The sequence below is a fragment of the Vigna unguiculata genome, chromosome 5 (assembly GCF_037176805.1).
Source record: "Vigna unguiculata cultivar grain cowpea cultivar isolate G323 ecotype 2 chromosome 5, ASM3717680v1, whole genome shotgun sequence".
NCBI lineage: Eukaryota > Viridiplantae > Streptophyta > Magnoliopsida > Fabales > Fabaceae > Vigna > Vigna unguiculata.
In genome coordinates, this window is record NC_140796.1 from 37,692,224 (window position 1) to 37,712,058 (window position 19,835).

The 19,835-nt window shown below is 31.2% G+C and overlaps 1 protein-coding gene across 4 annotated transcripts; it reads left to right on the plus strand.

Moving 5' to 3' along the window:
- The first annotated feature begins 9,372 nt into the window (after window positions 1–9,372).
- On the plus strand, window positions 9,373–14,333 carry LOC114183552 (Tetratricopeptide repeat (TPR)-like superfamily protein). 4 transcript variants are annotated; one of them, XM_085673615.1, is made up of 5 exons: window positions 9,373–11,836; window positions 12,668–13,077; window positions 13,183–13,321; window positions 13,727–13,811; window positions 13,938–14,333. In XM_085673615.1, the coding sequence occupies exon 1, from the start codon at window positions 9,467–9,469 to the stop codon at window positions 11,600–11,602; it is 2,136 nt and encodes a 711-aa protein (XP_085529741.1). In that variant the 5' UTR covers window positions 9,373–9,466; the 3' UTR covers window positions 11,603–11,836; window positions 12,668–13,077; window positions 13,183–13,321; window positions 13,727–13,811; window positions 13,938–14,333. The 4 variants fall into 4 exon arrangements, with proteins under 4 accessions (XP_085529741.1, XP_027926420.2, XP_027926419.2 ...); XM_028070619.2 differs by having other exon boundaries at window positions 13,732–13,811; XM_028070618.2 differs by having other exon boundaries at window positions 13,732–14,333.
- The last annotated feature ends 5,502 nt before the right edge of the window (window positions 14,334–19,835 follow it).

Consider the following 19,835-nt stretch of genomic DNA (forward strand, 5'->3'; position numbering starts at 1 on the left):
TGTTGCAGAGAAGCTTCAATGGTGGTTGTTCTGGTTTGCGGCATGGTTGATGCGCGAGGAAGCTTCGCGTTTCCGCTACTGAAACTCACGGTGCTGATGGGTGACGACGTTGCAGTTGCGTTCATGTGCGAGGAAGATGGTAGCGCTGGTACGTTTTAGTTGCAAGTGCGGTGGATCTGTTGCATTAATGTAAAGCTGGTTGGATGCGTTGCAGGTGTAGGCGCGCGTCGCACAGTTGATGGAGGTGCAGGTGCGGCTGTTCCAGATCCAATGGTTACGCTACTGCAATGGCTTCCTGGTGCATTTTTCGGCACTCTAGTTCGTGGTGCAGTTTGACCATATGGCTTCGGTTCTATTTTGACCCGAGGCAGAAATGGAACATTATGGCTCCGGTTCATTTAGAACCGAGGCATAAAAGGAACTCTATAGCTTCGGGTAACAACCGAGGCCAAAAGGGGTGCCTTTTGGCCTCGTCCCAATATGCCTCGGTTTCAGACCCGAGGCAAAATGAGGAAAATAATCGGGGCAAAAAGCCCTTACTGTTCTAGTGCTAATAGGGTTCAATTTTATCAAATAATCAAAGTCTGGTATTGTATAGGCTTTGGTTTTACAGACAACCAAAGCTTATACATATAGCTCTATCTAGGATTAATCTTTATGAAGTTTCACACTCGTGCCAAGTTCTTGTTGTATTGTGTCGTTGTAAAGAACTTGTGTTCTCCCCTCCTTCGCCACTATGAATGCCATTATTCCAGCATCCCTTCTTATTTCTTCTTTTTTCCACCAATGTTGCAGGAAGCCATTGTCGAACATTGCCCCACTCTCCACCGTTGTCGATTTTCTCGAGTTCGTGAGCACCTCCTTCTGCGTCGTTGAACTTGAGTCTGTTGCTGCTGCAGAACATGGAACACTTGTGAGTGATTTTTCTATTTTTACCATTCGATTTTTTTTTTGTTTTTCGTTGAGTTCATATCATTGCTAGAGATTTGTTATTCCAAAAGTTTGCATTTTTTGCCAAGTAGGTACTGCATTGTGGTAGGATTGTGTAGCTCACGTTTGTTGTTTCCAAAATGTGTATTCTTGCATCCTCCTCCATTGTTGCTCGCGTTTCGCGCTCCCAGGTTCTTATCATTAACTTAAAAATTTATATTTAATATGAACCTTTATTTTTTTTAATATGCTATTAAATTATATTTTGTATGTTAGATATGTTGAATTATTTATTTATTAGACTTAATTACTCTTTTGATCCCCACTTTGGTTGAAAAGTTTCAAGTTAGTCTCCGCTTAATATTTTTTGTTTCAATTGCGTCCCAATCTTTGCAAAGTTGACTCAATTAGATCTTTTAAAAAAAATCACAAAAGGAATTAACGACATGCTATGTGTCAATATTGTTAGAAAATGATTACTCAAATAATACTAGTAATAATCAAAATATGAAATAATATAATAATAATTATTAGAGCAATAATAATAATGACATGTATCTGAATCAAAGAATATTAATCAGAGATATAATGTTATTAATAATAAAATTATAATAATAATAAATAATAGATGAAAATAAATGAGGTAAGGAGTAGAAGTAGCTTGGGTTGAGGCACGCATAACGCTCTCCTTAGAGAGAAAACGCCTCTACTGCATAGAGCTAAATAAATACACAATCATATGTGTTTCAAATCATATGCGTTTCTCTCCCAAGATACAACAACTTGTCAGATCGATCGTGTGTTTTAAGAACACCATTATTTTAAGAGATATTATAGAGAAGAAAAGAAGAACACTCTTAAGAAAAAAGAAAACTTGAGTGTTTTTGTTGTCTCTGTTGTTGTATTTTTCCCCATGCACCTAGGTGGTATTTATAGGTAAAAAATGGAGACAAAGGAGTAAATTGTAATAAGAATATCGCCATTAGCCATAAAAAACATAAAATATGAGTAACAGTAAGTTTTTTATTTTAATTATTTATTTTTTAAATTATATTAAAATATTTCTAACAAATACATGTTTTGTTTTTAAACTTGTTTATTTATTTATTTATTTTAAAAATTATTTGTTGTCCAGGTGTTAGGTCCCATGGTGTGCAATCAGTTGGACAGTGCCACGTGTCATTGTCATTGCCAAATGTCATTGTCCTGTATTCATTTTAGTTTTTGTATATCTCTCTTTGGTTGACTTTAGTCATCTTTTTGAAATGGAACAATGTTGTCCCTCTTTTAATTGGAACAAATTTATTATTTGTATAAATGTTATACTAATATTTATATTAAAATTTATTATTTGTATAAATGTTATTAATTAATTTTAATCTTATAAAAAAGAATGGATTAATAATATTTTATGTTTAAATACTTACTCTATTTGTAAAAACATTTATACATAGTTTTAATGTCAAAAACATGGACTAACACAAATATGGATTAATAATGGGTTAAATATGTTTTTGGTCCCTCAAGTTTCAGTAAAATTTGGAATTAGTCACTCTTCAAAACTTTTGACATATTTAGTTCGTCATCTTTAGAAATGCGTGAATTTAGTACTTTTAATCAAATTTTGTTAAGTTTACCTAACGCTTCAAGCGCATTTTATAATAGTATTTGAATTGTTTGTATCGTTTGACACATTTTTCGCTTCAATGTTAACTCAAATATTATCATAAAACACGTTTAAAATGTCAAATAAACTTAACAAAATTTGGTTAAAAGGACTAATTCCACGCATTTCTAAAGATGAAAGACTAAATTGGTTAAAAGTTTTGAAGAGGGACTAATTCCAAATTTAACTGAAACTTGAGGGACCAAAAAACATATTTAACCCATTAATAATATACAATGATGTAATATGTTGAAAAGTCAACTTTAATAAAAATAGCATTATAACATTTATGCAAAAAATAAATTTGATGTCAATTTGGAGAGAATTAAAATTACTATTTTTAAATAAATTGAGACTCAATTGAATTAAAGAGACATATATAAGTAGAGTATTTTTGAAAAATGGAGTGTATAAGTAATGTAAGGGGTGTATGACAAATTTTTCTGGAATTTGTTGATTTTGACTTGTTCTAGAGGTGTTTTGTAACTTTGATCAATTTATTTTTACACCTCGAATGAGCTTAAACTTAACTTTAGTTGTATCAACAAACATTATAATATCCAAGAATATTTTATGCAACTAAAATGCACTTTTAAGATTTCTTTTATCTCACAAGTTCAATAAGCCTAACTATCACAAATCTTAATTAAATTAATCTTTTAAGCACAAAAATCAATTAATATTTCAAAATTAAATATTGAATGAGGGCACAAATATGCACTTACCATACCCCCACACTTATCCTTTTGCATTCCTAGGAAAAATTGAGTAATTTCAACATTTTGTTATGGGTTATTTTTATTCCACATCTACACTATATTAAAGGAATGAACATCAATGGAAACAAATCAATCTTCTAGAAAAATCAAATTGCCATGAATCATGTGAATGAAAAATGTTCTATTTTGGACACATTAGTTAATCTTTTGAATTTACAAGGATATCAAGTATGAAAGAGACCACTCAAGTTTAAAATGCATATTTTTTCACCAAAATCTGCTAAGTGTTTCAGCTTGTGTTTTCACTCAAAATGTCCACGTAGGTAAACACTCGTGATATTTAACAAAACTCTAATATTCACGTCACGTACTTTGAGAAAAACAAACAATCAAAGATCGTAAGGACTTTTCAAGGTAGTAATGAGAAGGTAGAGGTAAAAAAAAATTAGGATTTTTGGGTTATTTTTTTGAAATGGGTAGATAAAGAATAAAGGAGCATATTTTGAAAAACAATTTTTTTCTTTGTTGCTCTTTTTAAAAAAGCAATTATTTTTCCATTTTTATTTTATATTTTTTCAAAACTCTTCCATTTTTCATTTTTTTCTTCCTTATTGCCATTTTTATTGTTTTGTGATTGAGGTACTCACTCAGACACTTTATTCATCACTAATTTCTAACACAATCCATTAGCTCATTCTTTCTTAAAGTAAGGAAAAATATGTCTTTTTCTTTTCAAGGTTTTGCGATGGGCTTAAACAAGAAAAAAAAGGTTTAAAGGTCAAAGGGGCTACCAATAGTTCAATATCAGGATGAACTTATTTGACCAGGTAGCTAGAAACAACAGATACCTCAATCATATCAAATCATGCATATTTACCTAAGTTGTAAAAAAAAATTAATCAAGCTAAATATTTGAGTATAAACAAAACATGACCAAGTCACTTATGTTGTGTTTAGATCTGCATGAGTATTGTTCATGCGAATGGAAATTGAGTTGTGGACGTGTTTGATTTTACTGATTTGCACTTATTTGAGAAAGCGGATTTGCACATGAGTTATAGATTTTGGTACTCTCTAAAATGAAAAGAAATACAGAAAAATACAACTCATCACGTTTAAATTACTTCATTATCCCTATTATAGAAATTGATTTGTTTTATAAATAATCATTTATTTATATATATATATATATAATAATTATATATATATATATATATATATATATATATATTATAATAGAATATATTATAAAGATATCATTTATATATAATAATCGTTATATGTATATATATTATAATAATTATACATATATATTAATAATAACTATAATCATAATTACTATTACATAATAAAATATATATATATAATAATTATATATTAATTATACGTATATTATGATAATATTGTATATTATAATATATATATATATATATATATATATAATTTTTTTAAATAATAATAATTATTATTATTATTTTAATAATTAGTATTATATAATATATATATATATATATATATATATATATATATATATATTATAATAGAATATATTATAAAGATAACATTTATATATAATAATCGTTATATGTATGTATATTATAATAATTATACATATATATTAATAATAACTATAATCATAATTACTATTATATAATAAAATATATATAATAATTATATATTAATTATACGTATATTATGATAATATTGTATATTATAATATATATATATATAAAATTAATTTTTTTAAATAATAATAATAATTAATATTATTATAATAATTAGTATTATATAATAATAATAATATTATTATTATTTAAATAAGTATCTTTTGTAAATGGATTAATTATATAAAATAAAATAAATTTAAATAAATATGAAGATATAAATTAAATAGTCTATATTATAAATTATTTCAAGTTACCATTGAGAATAATAATAATTTATTTTAAGTTATTAATGATATCAATAAATTATATATTTTTTATTTTAAATAACATTTTTAATTTTATTTCAATATCATTTTTTCTATTTACATTGAAGGGTAAAATGGTAATCATACAATTTACTCTATTAAAAATTATAATTTATTAAATTTTATCAATCACATCATACACAAACTTTCATAAATTTTCCCTTCATATCCACTCAAATCATACAATCTTTTCCTTAATCCAAACAGCACATCTTTACTTACAAATCAATTTAAATCAACGCAAATTCACTCTTCCAAATCCACATCTTAATCCAAATACAACATTAAGAAAAATAGGAATGACACATGGTTGTCCATCCTTTACATTAATATTTGTTTCCTACCCATTACGGGTTTTATCTGCAGATACCGCAGGTACGAATATTTTTGACACTCCTAGCGTTAACCATTCATTTACTATATAATATAAAAAAGTTTATCTTTTTTATTCAATTTTATCCTTATTTTTGTTTTATTTATAGAACTTTTTGTTTCGCTTAAATTTCATTATTTATCAATGATTTGACTAGTTTGATATTTAGAAAATTTTCTCAGATTTTCAAGATATTTTATATCTTATAATTATTTTAATTATACAATTTTTTTTTTACAATTTCGTCCAATAGTATATAAAATCATTTTTAGGTCAATTAATTTATATTAAAACAATAAAAAAGTAAATATGGACACATGAATATGTATACCATCATCTAATGTTATCTAGTGAAATATTGGTGAAGCACAGATTTTATACCCATTAGGTATAAAAATGATGATAAAAAATTGATATAAATTTTTACTCCGGATATGAAATGTGATAATTACATTCGTCTCCGTATTATTCCATTGTCATTCCTAATAGGAAGAAGAAAATAAAAGGAGAGATGAAAGGAAGAAAAAAATGAAAAAAGAATATAAGGATAAATATGACCTTCAACCATTCCATGAAAGTGCAGGTTGAAATAAATAGAGGAGGAGGAAGCAGCTGCCAACTTACTTATGACCACACTGCAACGGAAGCCCAAAATGGCTGCATATTCTGCCTGACCTCTTGTTAAGTTAATTGACTCTCTCTTCATGCATTCCATAGTTTTTACTTGCATTTCTATGTTTGGAAAGAGTATAATTACTAATTTGGTACCCCAATTTTTTTGGTTAAGTTCAATTCGGTTCCCATACTTTTGATTTGTTCAATTTAGTATCCAAATTATCTAAAAAGATTCAATTTGGTCATTTCCGTTAAGTTGGAGTTAACATTGTGTTCGTACAGGACACATGTCAAGCCATACAATTTTTAATTTAAATTATTTTTTTCAAAAAATTTTAAAACTATCATGTATCAGTTTATCATTATGTCACGTGACATCTTAGAAACATAACATGTGGTAGTGGTAATAGTTATTTTCAATTTAGTCATTTATTTAAATTTTTGGTTCAATTTAGTACCCAATTTTTTAAAATGATCCAACTTTGTCCTCTTCAAGTTGAGACCAAATTAGTAAATAAGCTTAATTACAACTTATATATACATTTTACAATAACTTTTTCTAATAAATACATCAAATCATTTAAGTATATATTAGAAAAAGTTATTGTAACATGTATATATAAGTTATAATTAAACTTAGTTACTAATTTGGTCTCAAATTAGAAAGGACAAAATTGGATCATTTTAAAGAATTGGATACTAAATTGAACCAAAAATTTAAATAGAGGACTAAATTGAAAATAACTATTACCATTGTCACGTGTCATGATTGTAAGTTGCCACGTGGCACGATGGTAAACTAACATGTGGCAGTTTTTAAATTTTTTGAAAAAAATTAAAATTAAAAAAAAAATATTTTTTTAAATTAAAAAGATTAAAAATTTCATGGCTTGACATGTGTCTTGTACGGACACGGTGTTAACTCCAACTTAACATAGATGACCAAATTGAATCCTTTTAAATAATTGAGATACTAAATTGAACAAACCAAAAGTGTGTTGACCAAATTGAACTTAACCAAAAAACTGTGGTACCAAATAAGTAATTATACCTTTTAAAAAAAATTAAATTTAAAAAAAAAATTCCATGACTTGACATGTGTCATGTACGGACACAGTGTTAACTTCAACTTAACGAAGATGACCAAATTAAATCTTTTTAGATAATTGGGGTATTAAATTGAATAAATCAAAAGTACGAGAACCAAATTGAATTAACGAAAAAAAATTGGGATAGTAAATGAGTAATTATACCTTTTGAAAGATACCATACTTAATATTTTTATCTTTTTTTGGGATTCTTGCTGCATCCCATACTTTTTCCATGCAACTCTAATCAAAGTTTTACAAAAATTCCATATCGCCTTTTTTTCCTACATTACAGAATTCTCTCATGCATCCTAATTTTTTTTTAAGTACTATATTGTCTTTGTCTCTTTTTTCTATTTTCTTTCTTGTAATTTTCTATCCAAAGGTTATTAGGATAGAATAATTCATAATTTTGTTTTTTGCTGTTACGGATTATATCTTCATGGATATAAATATTGTACTTTAAATAATACAATTTGTAGATTTATATAAAGAAGTTCTACATGACATTCTTAGAGAAGATGACCTATTACAATAATTTTAAATAAATATATGATTGTTGAATTCAAATTCAAATTATATATATTAAAGTTATCAAAAAATTATAAATTATTGTTATTATAAAAAAATTATTATTATATAAGTTATATATTTTATTGATAAATTTCGATTAAATATTTTAAAGTATCAAACACGCATACATATTAAACATATATACTAAACATATATACGTGACTCAACTTGAAATATCCGTAACACATCTTTAGAATGAAATATCCGTGCATTAAAAAGATAAGAAAGTCGTCTTTCATTTCTAAAAAAAATAAATTTAAAACATGATTTATTGTTTTTACTTCTCATCGAGAATGAAATATTAATTTCAGAACCAGTGTTTACATTAACTCTTACCGTTTCTGATGCACTTTTCTTTTTTACATCTTTAGATAATATTTGAAATATAAGAATTTAAATAGATATATTTTGTCATTTTTTTGAAAGGTTCTTACACTTTAATTAATTTAAATGTTCTTGTTTTCTTAATTTATATTAAAATTCACATGGAAAAATTCAAATCTATATTAAAATTCACATTTATATTAAATAAATATATTTTTTCATATTTTTATTAAAATTCACATTTATATTAAAATTTACATTTTTATTAAAACTTCACATTATTTTAATACAAATTTCAGTATAACATTTATATAAAAAATAAATTTGATCAATTTGGAGATGGACAAAATTAGGACTGAATTGAACAAAATTATCGAAAATTAGAACTAAATTAAATAAAATTAACAAAATTTGGGTTGAATTGAATATAAGATACGAAACACTAACACGTGACAATGATACTACACGTGATCATAATACTGACTTGACAAGTACGTTTTAAATTTCTTATTATATTTCTCAATTTTAGTTTTAATTCAATTATTAATGATTAAAAAAATTCTAAAAACCAAAAAAATCCTTTGAAATGTATGATTTTTGTACCCTTTTAATTATATTAGTTTATATACTATTTTTTCTACATTAGTAAAAATATTAATAAATATAGAATTTAGCTATATTATTGTAGTTCTCAAAATTCTCTTTAAATGTCTATCATTTTTAAGATTGAAAGTTCTTAAATCCTTACAATACTTTTGCAAAGTAAGATACGTTAACAAACTTATAATTCTTTTGGATCATCTTGTCCTGTCAGAGATAGTTCCAACCAAATATTTTATTTGCAGGCACAAATCCTAAAAGAACATCATAAGTTATTTATGTGTGAAGAAAGTCTTATTGTGATTATAGTTTATCTGTTTCATGAACATGTTAATTTCTTAAAAGTTCAGTAAGCTAATTATTCCCGTTGATTTTTATTTTAAGACACATTTTAAAAAAATATATTGTTTTTTAATGATTTTATACGTTTTTTTTTTATTTCTGTTAAATATTATTATTATTTATATTTTGTATCCATATAATGATGCTCTTAAAATTTAATTGAATTATTTTTGTTAGTTTGTATATTAACTGCGAGGAGTATGTTTAACGTTCATGTTTCAATTTTCTCTTAATTATCTATCTTCCCCGAATTTGCTCTAGAATATGAAGCAGCACTTCAGAAGTTTACAGCAACGAATCACTAAGTTGAAGCAATTTCAATTCAAGCATAACCCGAAACCTAGTGACTCCATAAATAGAGGTGTTAGAGATAGCAAACTTTTGATTCAGTGGAACAAACAGATCGCAGAGAATGGTCGAAATGGCAACGTTAATGACGCAGAGTCGGTATTCCACAGGATGCCCGTGAAGAACACTGCCTCGTGGACTGCCATGCTCACTGTTTACGCTCAAAATGGCCAAATAGAAAACGCCCGCAAAGTGTTCGATCAAATGCCTCAACGAACTACGGTCTCATATAACGCTATGATCTCGGCTTATATTCACAATGGTTGCAACGTAGCCAAAGCTTATGAGCTGTTTTCAGTGTTGTCTGAACGCAACTTGGTCTCCTATGCTGCCATGGTCACGGGTTTTGTGAAGGCAGGGAAGTTCCACATGGCTGAGGAACTGTACCGTCAGGCTCCACACGAGTTCCGGGACCCTGCTTGCTCAAATGCGTTGATAAATGGATATTTGAAGACAGGTGAAGTGAATGAGGCGTTGAAGGTTTTTGAGAACATGGTTGAGAGGGATGTGATTTCTTGGAGTGCCATGGTTGATGGTCTGTGCAGGGATGGGAGGGTTGCTGCTGCCAGGGAGCTGTTTGACAGGATGCCTGAGAGGAACGTGGTTTCTTGGAGTGCAATGATAGATGGGTACATGGGGAAAGGTTTCTTTCAAGAGGGCTTTTCATTGTTTAAGGACATGAGGAGGGAAGGTCTGGTTGATGTTAATTCCACCACAGTGACTATCATGTTTAAAGCGTGCGGAAATTATTGTAGAATGCCAGAGGGCATGCAGATACATGGGCTGGTTTCACGCTTGGGATTTGAATTGGAAAGTGTTTTGAGTAATTCCATGATTACTATGTATTGCATGTTTGGTTGCACCCACATCGCAGACAAAGTATTTTGTATATTGAGCGACAAAGATATAGTTACTTGGAATTCTTTAATTTCTGGATACGTTCATAACAATGAAGTGGAAGCTGCGTATAGGGTTTTTGAGAGTATGCCTGAGAAAAACTTGATCTCTTGGACAGCCATGATCACAGGGTTTACTAAGAGTGGAAGAATTGGAAATGCCATCGAGCTTTTTAATATGTTGCCAGTGAAGGATGATTTTGTTTGGACGACTATTATATCTGGGTTTGTAAATAATAAGGAGTATGAGGAAGCTTTGCATTGGTATGCTCGGATGATTTGGGAATGCAGGCCAAATCCTTTAACTATTAGTAGTGTCCTCGCAGCTTCAGCTGCTCTGGTGGCGCTAAATGAAGGGCTACAGATTCATACCTGTATTCTGAAAATGAACCTAGAGTATCATTTGTCTGTACAAAACTCTCTTATATCATTTTACTCCAAGTGTGGGAATGTGATTGATGCCCACAGAATTTTCTTAGATGTCATTGAACCAAATGTCATCTCTTATAACTCAATCATCAATGGGTTTGGACAAAATGGTTATGGCAAAGAGGCTCTCAGTATCTATAAAAAAATGCAGAGTGAAGGTCATGAAGCTAACCATGTTACTTTCCTTGCTGTCCTTTCAGCCTGTACTCATGCAGGATTAGTTGAAGAGGGATGGAACTTATTTAACTCCATGAAATCACGTTATGGAATTGAGCCAGAAGTTGATCATTATGCTTGCATTGTCGATCTCCTTGGCCGAGCAGGTTTGCTTGATGAAGCTGTTGATCTAATCCGTTCAATGCCATTTAAGCCCCATTCTGGGGTTTGGGGGGCTATTCTTGGTGCAAGCAATACTTACCTCCGTCTTGACCTTGCTAAGCTTGCAGCTCAATACATTACTGAGATGGAGCCTAACAATGCAACTCCTTATGTGGTATTATCTAACATGTATTCTGCTTCTGGGGAAAAGATTGACAGTGACTTAGTAAGAAAGACCAAAAACTTTAAAGGAATAAAAAAAAATCCAGGTTGTAGTTGGATTACAGTGAAAGATAAGGTTCATCTGTTTCTTGCAGGGGATCAATCACATGATAATATTGAAGAAATGAAAGCCACAATACTGACCATGGATAGGGAAATGCAGTGGTTGTGTCGTTGTCGGTGCTGACTGTCAGTCTTCTTTTCTTTCTTTTACGAACATTACTTCTTTGTTGGTGCAGCGTCATTATTGTGTAAGTGAGCTGGCTCCGTTTTCAACCAAATATTCTTGGATGCACCAGTTGTAATGACGTCTAAGAAAAAGATCATTAGCGCACTCCACACTATATAATGTGTGCCATTTCAGCATTTTTTATCATCATTGCCTCATACCTCAACTACTGTATGGATCAGTACTGACCACGTAAGTGTTAGAGTTGGTCAATGTTTAAAATGTGTTTGGTTAGGGAATATATTATCAATGATTCTGTCTGGTTTTTATTTTATCATAAAATATTGTTTAGGGTTCAGTGAGATAATTCAGTAAGGTAAAATTCTGAAATGTGTTTGGAATGGTTCAAATTGAAGGATTTCATTGGTGTTGGAGTACTGGTGATACTCAGGGCATGTTTTAAATGTGTAGTAGAGACTATACATGCATAATTGTTTATAATTTTGTCAAGAATTATGAGTTTGTGTATATTATTATTTATTGATTTGATTACATATACAAGAAATTTGATTACTTGTATTAAAAAGAGTATGAAGCTTAATCAAAGTGGTTTCTCCTATAATTTTACCTATAAAAATATTTCTTTGATCTTTGTTTACGGGTCTCCAACAATTCATTTATATATGCATGCATGTATATATGTATTTATGTCTGTACTGAGAATGCTTTTTAGTATGTCGTATCAAGTTCACCTTCGTGGTAACAAAGGTTTTTCTGTTTTGACAAAACTTTTGTTGTTTTCCTAAGATGTTTAACTGTAACCCTCTACTCATAATAAGACGAGGGCACTGGTTTGTCGTGCTATATACTTTTTACAAGTAAAATAACTTTTAGAGTATGAAGTCAGTTCTTGGGTTGTTGAATATGCATGTTGACAATTCTAAAAGTTGCATCTAGTTCTACGCATTCCATTTTTTTCTTGAACTGACAAAACAACTGTTTTAATCGAAGCTTCATTTATTCCATGATCTTCTGCAGTTACGAGTTTTGGCAGCTACTAAGTACCGTGATAACTATTTGCAGGTGCAACTTTTATATATAGCCAATTAGGTTATCCTTCCTCTGGAGTAGGATTCATTCAAGTGAAGCTGAGGAAAAGATAATAATCCAGTGACAACTAGATGAGAAATGCCAATACTACTACATTGGAATTAAGGTCTTTTCTTTTCTACTTCCACCCTCACACCACCGAGTCCTGAAAGAAATCAGATAAGATAACCTTATATACTGAACTTGACCGTTTATTCTATTCCATTATTGCTTATATGCTTTGATTTTATACAGGAAAATACAATTCAGTGTTCTTTTAAACCAAATCTGTGGTGACTTGTTATTATTAATATTATTTTTAATGGAGGAAGAGGTTTGGAAAAGTTGATGAAGAATTTATTGGTATTGTTCCGGTAGATTGGGTACTGCTTGGAAGACTTGGAGTAAGTGAGACAACTATTTTCTTAGAGCTAGAACTAGCAGACTGGTTATTTATTTTGCAAGTTAGGTTCTTCTCTGAAGCCCTGACCTATCTCCATGTGCTCTAGGATGCTGTATGGGGTACTGCGCTTAAAAAAACTTCTCAATTCAATCCTCTTCTGGAGTTCATATAGAAGTTTTGTCAGTGAAATAACACCAATATGGAAGACATGATTTTCGTCTTCGGTGTGTTTTTTGGATTTCCAGGTTTGCTCCTAAACTATGTGTTTTATTTTCATACTTCAATTGCTTGAATGGATCATATAGATTTTTCCGTACTATCTTTTTTGGAGATGTTGGGTTTGGTTTTAGTTGAGATTTAGAGTCATCAATGCAGAAATGTTGTATTGGAAATCAGAAAATAGCCCTTAAGCTCCTTCCAGTGCATAAGCTCTAAAGAGTGTTTTCTCTCTCCAATAAGAAAGAAAATATCTCTATTCCCTTCTTTCCTTTTATCCCTTTCTGTCTCTCCTAACATCTTTGACTGCTTAGCATCCCCCTATTCATTCCCCCTAATTGGTTAATTCGTTTTCCCCCAAGAGCATACATATTGAAGTATTGACATAGCTATTATGATTGAGTAAACCACTTTCTTCTGCAATTTTTTATAAGGTTAGCAAACTAAACTTTCTTCAAGCATTTGTGATACACTTACCAAAGTGAAGCACTTTGTATCTTCATTCAAGATAATGAAAAGGTATTTTTTCTCTGCGATAAATGCCATGGCTTTGATTATAGATGTTGTATTGCTCATAGACATATATGCATATAATCAAATAGTCATGATATTTTTTAAATTGAAAATGGACACATGGGGTGTTAGTGGAAGTTCTATGACTATGGAGGAAAACGCATTGTCAAAGATATCATTGATGAACTTAGTGAAGAGGAAGACAATGATGAGTCCATATACTTGGAAGATGATGGTTTTTCGACAACATCTAGCGAACAAATTCAATCCTATAGTCAGTTCAATCGTAACATTAACTATGACCTTTTTGAACGAATGTGTTTTTAGTCAAAAGAGGCTACACTGATTGACATTAAGCAATAATTACATCAACCAGAGCTGCAAATCTGTCGTAGCGGAAACAAAGACAAATATATATGTAGCTTGTTGCATACATATGCCATTGGCGAATACAATCATCTTTTAGCAAGATGTAACATCTCCGGTAGATCAAAATAATTGAAACACCTCATTCTTGTTTCTTTGTCATTCTTTCTAATGTTCACGTCAATTTCAACTAATCCAAATTGCTTCAATTGTGGTGAACTTGGTTAAGGCTAATCATTTCATCCCCATATAAATTTTAATTGCTGAAATGAAAAAGTCTTTGTGGTTATTCAGTGATCTATAGAAAAACATGCCATTGAAGTCGCTCAACTAAAGCATCATTTCTGTAAACTCTTTCAAACCAAAGATCTTAGGTGCCTCAAATACTTTCTAGTCATTGAGATGACTCCGCCAAAAGAAGGTATTGTGGTTTCTCAAAGTAAATATATATTTGATATCTTGAAAGAAACATGAATGATTAATTGTAAACCTATTAATCTTATGAGTCCAAATAATTAAAGGCAGAACAAAGTGAGTCCTTCATATCTAGAGAAACATAAGTATGATTGGCAAAAATATTGTACTTGTACGTAAAATCCATAAGAGATATTATATAAATATCCTTAATGAATACTTGCAATGGTATGGATACTACTTGTTATGGATACTACTTGTTGATGGGGCACAAGTATAAATATCATGGTATTCAACCCATTAATACTCACTATTGCTAACACTGCCAGTCAATTTTATTTGAGTATTTTTTTAAAAAGTCTAGTGATCAAACAAAATTTGTTAGTGAGAACATATTAACCATTGACCTTCGGCCCAGACTGTCTATTTTCATTTTTGTTACTCTTTTGGCCCAGTGAGCTTTTGTTTATGTAGGGGGCTTCTCACCGCACCTCCAAATCTTCTCTAGTACCCCCAATAATTACCCTTTTAACCCTAATTAGTTTTTATCTCTCAGAATGGGTGAAAGTAATGTAAATGAAATTTAGTGTGCCACTGGTGCTTTATTTTTATCTCTGCAGAACTGTACCCCCAACCCCCAAATATTTCCACACGTTCTGTTTCTTCTTTTCGTTCCTCCATAATTTTTTGTGTTTTCTGAACTCTGGTCCCTCTTGTCTATGATCCCTGCCTATCTGTACTTCAAGCTCGAAGTGATCGTTGTCTCTGATTCAAGCTCCCAGCAGTTGTTCTTGTTTTGTTATTTTTTTCTTTTTTCTTTTTGAAACGGATGTCAAAATCCGCTTCAGGAATTTGTGAAATGGATTTCGACATCCGTTTCGTTATTTTTTTGGTTTTTCTATGAAACGGATGTCAAAATCTGCTTCAGAAAATTGTGAAACGGATTTTAACATCCGTTTCGATATTTTTTTTTTCTGAAATGGTTATCGAAATTCGTTTCAAGAATTTGTGAAACGGATTTCGAAATCCATTTGAGTTTTTTTTTTTTTTTTTTTAAATTTTGGTACATAGTCTTCATTGCTGCATCCTTTGAAACCGGTTTCCTCCGTCGCATAAGAATCATAGATTCCAAGAAACTTCGTTACTGGTTCCGTCGCATAAGAATCATAGATTCCAAGAGACTTCGTTACTGGTATGTCTCTCACCTCACCATCAGTCACGTCATCCGGTTGGAAATTAATATCATGAATGTGTTGACATCCGATTCTTTTGTCGACATCTTGGTAATTTCTTGTTTCATCAAACTGTTGCTGCTACAAGAGAAAAAATTAGCTTAAAAACATGGCAATTTTGATGGACATAAATTGAACAGAACCAATTTTTTTTACCACATATTTTCTGGAAAGTGCAAGTTGAGAAAAAAAAATTGTAAGCAAAAAAGAGAAATTGCAACCTCCATAACTATAATATACACCTTCATCAAACATGTGATGATGATGTCAGGTTTCTATGCGACCGAACAAACTCCTATAATCCTTATATATCTAGGTTAATCCAATGCATCCATATTATATATAATATACATCCTTTACGTAACATTAGATGTCACCATCAAGAACAATCTCATGCTAACGTGTCACTTTACCTTCTCCTTTCCCTTTTCCATTTTTCAATCCATTCACTCATATATATATATATATATATATATATATATATATATATATATATATATATATATATATATATATATATATATATATATATATATATATATATATAAACCATCAAATCCTGCTTCCATTCCTCAACATTTCTATATCATATCCTATACAAAAATCAAACTTCTACCATGAAAACAGTGTGAGAAAAAAAGAACATATTTTCAATGGCATCTGGGTAACACGAGACTCGAGCTGAGGCAGCTTCGAAACTTGCTGCCAAAGAGCTTGAACAAGCCAACAAAAAGAGAGTGCGTGATGAACAAGCCAACAGAGAGAGAGAGAGAGAGAGAGAGAGAGAGAGTGCGTGATGATGTAGCTGTTGCGGATGATGTGGGTGTTGTGGATCAGCAACACGATCAAGATCAAGAAAAGTGTGGTGTGATAGGGTCCCTGATAAGGGCGGTGCAATAAGCGATGGCTGGGAAGAAAGAATTGCGAAAGCACACACCGGTTCCAAGGTTGGTGAATACGCGGATTATGCCTACCCAGAAGGCGAAGAAAACAAAGGGTGCAGCAATGGACAAGACTATTTACCAAAACTAACAAAAAAAAAAAATCAAAAGGATTTCGAAATCCCTTTCACAAATTTTTGAAACGGATTTTGATTTCCATTTCAAAAAAAAAAAAAAATCAAAACGGATGTTAAAATCCGTTTCACAATTCCTGAAACGGATTTTGACATCCATTTCATAGAAAAACAAAAAAAATAACGAAACGGATGTTGACATCCGTTTCATAAATTTCTGAAACGGATTTTGATATCCGTTTCACAAAAAAAACCCCAAAAAAATAATGAAACGGATGTTGACATCCGTTTCACAATTTCCTGAAGCGGATTTCGACATCTGTTTAAAACAAAAAGAAAAAAAAATAACAAAACAAGGACAATTGTTGGGAGCTTGAATCAGAGACAGCGACCACTCCGAGCTTGAAGCACAGACAGGCAGGGACCATAGACCAGAGGGACCAGAGTTTAGAAAACACAAAAAGTTGTGGAGGAACGAAAAGAAGAAACGAAACGTGTGGAAATATTTGGGGTTGGGAGTGCAGTTCTGCATAGATAAAAAGAAAGTACCGGTGGCGTAGTAAATTTTATTTACATTACTTTCACTCACTCTCACTCTGAGAGATAAAAATTAATTAGGGGGCAAAAGGGTAATTATTGGGGATACATGAGAAGGCTTGGGGGTGCAGTGAGAAGTCCCCTTATGTGGCCTTTTGACTTTGTGGTCTGTTTTGACTTTGACCCACATGGACTAGAGCTAAACTTTTTGAGTGGACTAAATTGATAGCTCTACTATATATATATATATATATATATATATATATATATATATATATATATATATATATATATATATATATATATATATATATATATATATATTAAAAATTATTTTAATAGTTTAATTTAATTATTTCTTTTTAAATTTTGATTTTAAAATATATATTTAAAATAAAAATTGTATCTTAAAAAAAATTCAATTACTTAATTCGAATCAGAAAATTGAAATTTAAGATATTTTAATTATTTTATCTAAACAAGATATTAAAAAAAGTAAAAAAAGGTTATTATAATAGTTTATTTATGTTATGAGCAAAAAGTCGTTTTGTATTGTATCCCATGTAACCTAGTATCATAAATGTTTTTTTGTTTTTTTTGTTTTTCACTTTCCTAGAGCTTATATGGTAACCAATTGATCTTACAAATGAATCTAAATAAATATTGTGATTCAAGTTAATATCTCTTGAACACATTTTCTCATTTATTCTTTTTAAGTGGTTCAAACGCCAAAATAATTTTAGAACAAAGTAAAACATAAGTTCACCTTTCGTTAAACACCAAGTGACATAGATACTATTTGTACATGTGTCCCTAATTCTGGCAAAAGTGGCATGTTAATTCCTTAACCATTTTTGTGTTTCTTTAGTTGAGAAGGCCCCTCCAAAGCATTTATGATCTTTTTTTTTTTCTTTTCTTATTCGGAGAGATAAAAGTCAAGTGACTACTTATAATCTTATTTCTATGTAGTTTCTCTTTCTCGAGTTGATGAAAATAATACTTATTAAAGAGTCTTACATCACCCAGGATAAGCAATGGTGTGGGTGATAATGACTATATAATGAACTACACATTCATACTTTTAGCTGCCTTAAGTCAAAGACACTTTAAGTTTATATTTTACTTTCTTATACTCTTGTAGTAGAGTGTGGTGAGATTTTGGTTAAATTCTTGTTTTGGAGAGTATGAACGTACTTAGGGTCAAATGGTATGAGAGAGTTGTTTATGTGTTGTAAAAATTTTCACATAGTGTTATTCTCTAGTTTTGGAGTTTCCATGTTATATTCTTGTGTTGATCTTATTTTTGTATTGGTAGGGTGATTCTCATGGGTAAAGGGAGTGATGTTCTTCATGATAACGTGTTTTTTTCCTATCATAGTAGTATTAAGAGCTTATGGTTTGGTAGGATAATATAGTATCCTTGTTGGAGAATCATCCTTGGCTGCCGAAGTTGCAATGACATTTGCAATGCAATAGTTGTCAATTGTGACAGAGAAATTTGATGTAACGAGCACTGTAGGTGTTGTGTTTGTGCGATGAATTTACAGCTGGGTTCGTGGAGGTCCGACAAAGTGCAAGGATGGTGAGTCGCGCTAGATCTGCAGTGGAGATCATGTTTTATGGTGAGTGTGCTCTTAGATATGTAGATGAGGTCGCGGTTGGTGCTCACGTAGCTAAATGAGTGCGTGCGATGGAGATCTGATTTGTGCATGAGTTGTGATCTACAATAGGTGTATGGAGGAGGTGCTTCGTGGTTTGCAAATCTGCTCCGGTTGTCATGCGATGTATCTCATGGATCTGGGCTTCTATGGTGTACAATTTGGGTGTTCCATGGTTGTTGTGGTTTGCGTGATGTAGCGATTTTTGTTGATGCTCTTGGAGGTCCGGTGGGTTGTTGCGTTTGGATTGGTAGCTGGGTTGAGCTCGTAGTGGCTCACGTGCGTTTTCTGGCGACTACGTTTGTGGATGTGTAGCTTCGTGTGGCTCACGATCTTTTCTCCAATGTTATTGCATTGTAGTAGGAGAAGGTTGGTGGAGTTGCAGCGAGGTGCGACGATCTTTGGCAAATGCTCAAGGAGGAGTATTGGGGGTTTACGCTGTGCTGATGGGATACGACTTGTCGTGCTGCTGTGTGTTTTCTGGTGAGGGGGCACGGTCTATAGTAGTTGCTTCAGTGATGTGCCCGTGGTGGTGGTTGGAGGTTTGTGGGGACTAGTGTATTTTCTGATGAAGTGCGAGTGTGGATCTGCGTTTGATGCTCTTCTCGTCAGAGATGTCAAGTTCTATGTTAGGTAGAACAATTTTTTCTCTTCTCCGATGTTGAAACGTGCGATGGATTACGTCTGATGCTGCTCCGATGATGCGAGCAATGGAGATCGTGTGTTCCAACAATGTGGACATTTTACTTATGTGAACTTTTTCAATCGGGGGAGTTTTGATCCTGTGAGCTTTTTGACCTCAGCCCAT

Bases quoted from the DNA above. Each gene is read 5' to 3' on its own strand.
- LOC114183552 (XM_028070610.2), top strand. From the start codon at position 9,467: ATGAAGCAGCACTTCAGAAGTTTACAGCAACGAATCACTAAGTTGAAG.